Source organism: Sinocyclocheilus rhinocerous, unplaced genomic scaffold (assembly GCF_001515625.1).
Source record: "Sinocyclocheilus rhinocerous isolate Xijiao unplaced genomic scaffold, SAMN03320098_v1.1 scaffold3063, whole genome shotgun sequence".
NCBI lineage: Eukaryota > Metazoa > Chordata > Actinopteri > Cypriniformes > Cyprinidae > Sinocyclocheilus > Sinocyclocheilus rhinocerous.
In genome coordinates this window covers 352,576-359,443 of record NW_015640469.1, presented here as the reverse complement: position 1 = coordinate 359,443, position 6,868 = coordinate 352,576, and the positions used below count along the sequence as shown (strand labels likewise).

General features: G+C 37.4%; 1 protein-coding gene across 1 annotated transcript in view; it reads right to left on the bottom strand.

The window, feature by feature from the left end:
* LOC107753179 (transmembrane protein 161B-like) overlaps positions 1–2,991 on the bottom strand; it is a 20,985-nt gene extending 17,994 nt beyond the window's left edge. Inside the window, exon 1 of the mRNA XM_016569300.1 lies at positions 2,782–2,991. Within this exon, the coding sequence (XP_016424786.1) occupies positions 2,782–2,784 (3 nt within the window). The 5' untranslated portion in view covers positions 2,785–2,991. The remainder of the gene's footprint in view (positions 1–2,781) is intronic.
* Between the last annotated feature and the right edge of the window lie 3,877 nt (positions 2,992–6,868).

Here is a 6,868-nt window from a genome sequence, read left to right as displayed (position 1 = left end):
GCTGGTTATCTGAATCGGGTGTGTTACTGTTAACTAAGCGAGACATGCAAAATATGCAGAGCGGGGAGGCGCGAGGACTGGAATTTGGAACTGCGTTGGGCTACATCGTGTGTCATTCACCGGTGAGAAAACTTTATAGTACAGTTAAGTAAAAGTACTACAATACCAGGAAGGAAGATCAGGTTGTTGATGTTTGTCTGCCATCCTCGCTCTGTCTGCACAGCGTGTGTGAACGCGCTGATGATGTATCCTGTCCGCGCGAACAGGGTGCGCAGAGGTATGCGAATACATAAGTTGACAGGCAGGTAGGAAAGCCAATTAAAACACTCGGACCGAGCGTTTTGATTGGACGAACTTTTCTTGGTCCTACGCCTGCCACAGAATGTATAAATACAGATAAATACATTTAGACCACTTAACTTAATGATTGCTATCGGGATGTGAAGAAACTTTCAACCAGCATAACAAAAAATGTTTCTGAAGACAATCACCTATTGCACCTTTAAGTATATTTATAATCCATTGCTAATCGACATAGCCTTTATTACAGTATAGAATATATTTTCTGCCTCATTCTGTGAAAAAAAGCCACATCAGATCACAAAAAAAGAAAAAAAAAGACGTTATTTTAAACACTCAACTGATGCTGTGCAGCAAAAACGTGTTATTAAATGTTCTCTTTTGTTGGACAACAGGTTTAGAAATGCTTCTCATTACAAGTCTTTACAAGAGAAGATGTTTGGCATGTGTTACTTTTTCAAATGCATGTTATAAGCGACTCACACTCTCAGTGTTTTGTGAAAATGATTTAAACGCAAAACCAAAAAAAAGTAATTCACAAGCCCGTGTTGAACCATGTATGTCGTACCGAACGGTTCAATATTATATTGAGAATTGTGGCATCCCTGCTTTCCAAGCAACTTCTCTTTATTTGACTCAAACCATCAGAAACGTGTCACACCCTGGACATTCCCTTTAAAAGCGTGACTTAAAAAATGTGCCGCCTCCCATGCTGGGGAAGTTTGATCCGTCAGTGTAAGTCACCATGAGAGGTTGGGGCAGGAGAGGTAATTGAAGCAGCATGGGACACCTATCTGCCTCACTGGCAGTGACCTGGACAGCACAGGGGCAAAATGAGCTCTGAAGGGGGACAGTGAAGATAACCAGCAGGTCTAGAAGTTCAGTCACCATATGAGATAATGGTCAGGAAGAGAGTTGCTCTGGCAAAGTATGGATTTTGAGCTCTTCAAAAACAGCCTGTGACGACACATCAAAATTCGAGATTTTGCAATAAATTTTCTTCCATTACCCAAGTTTGCACTGATACGTTGTAAATTATAATTTAACCATGCACAAAGACTAATGCTTGTGTGAAAAAAAAACTGGCATCAATCTAAAACTGATATAATAGCATTATTATTAAATGATTTATTAATTACATGATCTTACCACCACATACATTATACGAACCGCACTATAATGTAGCGACGCCAGCGGTCCAGACCTATAAGTTCTGCTGAGAGTTAAATATTAATGAAGCATTTGCAGAAGTTTCCTAAGTTTTAGTCATAGGGCCATGTACAGGAACTTAGTGCACAAGACTGTCTCAGGTCTGAGCAGTATTTAAGGCTAAGTGTAGCCTATCTCATCAATCACCGTGTTCAGGAACTCCTATATGCAAGACTTGGAAAATTTCCTGTGTAGGTTTATTTAGATATCATTTGGTAGTAAAACACGTTGCACATTTTATTGGTGCAGAGATTAGTATGTGTATTTTGTAAAACATTTGCAATGGCTCTTTATCACCTACACAGAGGCTACTGAACAGACATTTAGAAGTTTATTTTAAAGTGCAAAGTATTGAGAAAAAAAAATCATGCTCTGTAAAAACAATTTTACAACACCATTGGGTAACTGACAGCTCTACACAGACTTACAGTTTATGTGCCCACTTGATCACTTGGGCCAAATACAGGAAATACGTCATGTAAGTAGTCATGTGCAGTTGTGCATAGACCGTAAGTGTGGGTATTGGGACAGGCCTATAGTTCCCATCTTTAATTGAACAGTTAGGCGTTAAATCAGGATAATTTATAGTAAAAGGGATAGTTGACCTAAAATGATAAATCTGTCATCCTTTAGTCACCCTCATGTCATTCCAAACCTGCGTGACTTTCTTTCGTCTTTGGAACATAAAATCATATATCATGCAGAATGTTTGTTACAGTCTCCATTCATTTTCACAGCCCTTTTCAATTCAACTAACGTTAATGGTGAGTGAAGCATACCATCTCTTTATGTACAGAAATACATTTTCCACAGGTTAGACACTTGAGGCTGAGAAAAAGATAAGATGTTCATTTTGGAATGAACTATCCCTTTAAGATACAAGTCATTTTTAATGGTTCTGAGGGTAAGCTCTTCCATGATGTCATCCAGTGGAGGGCATTCTGAGGTCAAAAGCTTACCTGCACCAGGTGAGGCACATCCCTCTACTAGCAAAACTATCACGTGTTCGTCTAGTCCAGCATTTACAACTACCATTAAAATGACATTACATTATATCATTCTTAATTTCTGTTTAAAAAACACGCAAACATTTACACTCATAGGATGCAATGGACTCAATCCTAATAAAGAAATGGCTCAGACCTAGAAGCACAACTGCAGGCATTCAACACCAGAACGAACAAATAAATAAAACCTCCTCTCGATATATATTTAGCATGCATGAACGAAAACACGACAGTAACGGACCATTCAGATGCTGTGATCACTTACCATATTGATGTTGCAGTGCAGTGATAGATCTCAAAGCCGGCTGACACTCTGAGCACCCCTAAGCGGAGATCCAGCGGCACGGAGCACATAAGCCTGTCTTGCGGTGCTGTTATCTGAGAGTACTGTGTTGACAGATAAAATGAAGACCTAAACAAACATCCCACTGATCGAGCCGGGCTCCACTGTGTTTTCAACTGCAGTAGAGGTCACGCTCAGTCTCTCTGTGCCGAGCTGCCACTAACAGCCTGTACGGTTTAATGACCGCAAGAGCTCCCTGATAATGAATATTTGTGTCACAGTGATATTTCGGATTGATAAACAACATGCATGCTCGTACATATCCACATTATTTAGTATATTTGAAACGATAACGTTGTATTATTGTCAGTTTCAAAACAGGCAACAATTTGGGCGACTTAGGGATCTTGCAGGACCCCTTTAACGGAAGTAGTGAAAGGAGCACATGTGACGTTTTCCTACCGGTGTTGTTAACCCTGCTCAGGACTGAAGACTACCGATGCAAATTTACTCATAAAAAAACTCATATTTGTGGTGCTGCTTAGTAAAATCTGTGGATACACTGACAGTAACTGGAGATTCATTGATAAAGTGCTTTGCAGATTTGCTAAAAAAAAAAAAATTTTTTTATATGAATTATTTATATATTCTATTTTGTATTTTTTTATGCCTTTCCCCACTTTTTCTTTCCTTGTTTATTATTGCATTGTTTAACATAATTATTCCCGGAATATGTAAACAGCCTAGGATTGAGTCACTTTTGAATAACAGTATGAAAAGGAGCATTTTGTGCAACTCGACTGTTTTGCATTGCCAAGTATTTTATTCATAAATGTAAACTATTCTTCTGGTTTCCAAAAATATTTTGAGATTGACATTCTCTCTTCTAAAAAAAAAAAAAAAAGGCTACTAAAACTTGGAGCGTGGGCTCAAGTGTTCAAGTTTTTATATATATATACATTTCTGTGTAACTGATTTATGAATGTTGTATTTATGTATTTATTTATTGTATGCTTCTGGTTTATTTTACTCAATTTTAAGTGCATTACTTTACTCTTCCCCTATTTTCTGTATTTATTCTGTAGTGTATTTTATGTAGCCTACTTAATTATCCTGGGATTTAATAATAGCTTCCTGTTTGTAAATTGTTTTCTATAGAATGACAATTAAAAGCAAATAAATAAATAAAAAATCTCAGGATACACCTTTTGCGATTTGAGGGTGAACAGAGCTGTAATCTATTAAATAGTCTTGAGTTGTTTTATATTTAATAGATGTAGAAAATAGTAGGCTAATAATGAAGAATGAGTAGTTGTGTCCACACTATTGAGTGGAATAGTGTAAATAGCAGTGGGTCATGCATGAATTCACCCTCACTCCCCTATGTCATTATCACGGTGTACAGTAAACAAGATCTTCTTATCCTATATTTACAAAAGATCTTTGTATGCGTTTGTCTAACTGATGTCTTTAACTGTCAAATACAAATGGATTGAATGCCGTGTGGTGTGCTCTTATGCTTGCCTTTATTGTTTTATTTTATTTTATATCACACGTAAGTGTTTTATTATTCTAGTTGCTTTGTCTTCCCAGATGAAATCTGTAGCTTTTAAAACATGGCTATAATTGTCCTACTGATCAAATCACATTTCAATGCATTTATTTAATGATTATGTTCCTATTAGTTGTCTCCATTACTTTGGAACTAATTGAAAAAATAGAGTGTTCTAAAAAGAGATGTTCAGTAAAAGGAGATGCTGTGTAAACATCAAACACACATTAAACTGGTGGAGCCGGTGTAAACACTGCTTTAGTGCTTAGCATTAACAGACCATCCAGCTGATAGGGTGAAACATTTTATATTTAAATACCCCTATAAGTAGACTATGGGTGGATGACTATGAATTTTGAACAGACTTAACAATGTCTTGATAACTCCTTAGAGCAAACTGATTTTTTTATAGTGTTAGTTTATTAGTTTTGTTAAATTACACACTGAATGTGCAAAAATATCCTTCTTAATTTACATAGTGGTAGTCACTGCGTATTTAAAGTACAAATCTCTGATATCCTTAGTTATTTGTATTACTTTCCATGTTTGATTTAATTGAAATCAGAGTAGATGGGTCCAGGGGGCTTTGTGTGTGTGTGTGTGTGTGTATGAGCCACCTCTCCAGTGCGTCGTGCTGTCAGCATCACTACACAACCAAAATATATCTCTCGCACTTATGATTCAGTACATATTTTTCCCCTTTGGGACTTGTGGGGGAAGTTGTGGCCTAATGGTTAGAGAGTCGGACTCGTAACCCAAAGGTTGCGGGTTCAAGTCTTGTACCGGCAGGGATTGTAGGTGGGGGGAGTGAATGTACAGTGCTCTCTCCCACCTTCAATACCACAACTGAGGTGCCCTTGAGCAAGGCACCGAACCCCCAACTGCTCCCCGGGTGCTGCAGCATAAATGGCTGTGTGTGTGTGTGTGCATGCACTTTGGATGGGTTAAATGCAGAGCACTAATTCCAAGTATGGAGTTTACTTACAATTACAATCTGAATTTCTTAAATATATTCGTTTAAGAACATGCCAAATACGACATAGGATAAAACTTAATGTCCATTAAATAGTTTAAAGTCAGATGAAAATCATTATGATAATTGAAATACACAAGAGGCATTAATAAATGAATCCCTCTTTTTCATCATTTGTACAGTGTGGTGGTGAATTGCCTTTATTACTATGCATGCTTTATTTTTGGATGAAATACCATATCTGGGTCATGGGAGATCACAGTCAACGTTCACAGGCATTTCTGCTTTTTATCCAAGCTTTCTTCTTGGGGTCTGTTTCCTTCTTTCCAACTCCCTTGCTCTGCAATACATACTATGACAATACTACAGCCCCGCTTTTGTATATCCAGTCAAACACCCTCATTTCTAAATGGCATTGATTATTTTTCATAGTGATTTTTAACTGGAAACAGATCAAAATAATATATTTGATTAATTAAACATGATTTGAAATGTGGCTCTCAGCTGCTCTGCCCTTGAGAAACAGAGAGAGACACACATAGTTCTGCTGCAGTAGCACAGATTACAGATTTCTGTATCTGTGTCATTTGAATTTTATTACAAATGCAACACACCTGAATGACTTTCATGTTTGCTTTGATTTTTCTGCTTTCTGTTCAACATTATAATTTAATTTCAGGTTTATTTAAAATATTATTGTTATAATAATAATTATTATTATCATAACAATTATTATAGATATTAAAATGCAGAGAATAGACCTGTTTGTATCTGCTTTCACTATATACAGCATTCATATTTCTTTTCTATTGTTTAAGGAAATGCAAGAGTGGCATTTATATGCCATTCTGATATCCAGTCCACTTAGAAGCATCATACTCATTCTATCAAATGTCATGCGATTTTTCTTGAGACATAATGTTATTTAAAGGAATTACACTGGAGGGGCTTTTCTTGCATGTATACACTTCTCTCAATGTAAATGTCACCTCCATGCATTGTTGACATTAGACCCTAGTCGCAAGCCCCGAACATCCCTATAGCACAGGATGAGATGGAATACTGTGCACATAAATATTACGCATTTTTTAGTCAAACGTGAATATTGTGGCATGTTCTCAGGAGAAACGTATTAATTTCTAAACATATGAAAACTCATCTCTCATCAAGGGTTTACAAACTGTAATACTGCATGCAAATCAGTGTATTTCACACAAGCAATGGTGCAACAGGATTCATGACTATAGTCTTTCTTTACCTAGTGTCCTCTGAGCGAGGCCTTTTGAACAGACGACAAGCAGCTCTGAAAGAGGGGTGGACAGTCTCTGAGAGGGCCGCTTTGTGGGTCCATTGGGTCAGACAGATCTCCTGCTGTGAACTCCCACACCTTACAATCCATCTCTCCCTGATGGTCCCCACTCTGTTGTCTCAGAGAAGTGCCTACCTAATGGCCAGAGCCCCTTAAGCCCAGAGCTGCTCAACTAAATGGAGCTAGATCTCTTTTTTTTAAGCAGTATTCTTTAAATAAGCCATATAGAATGACA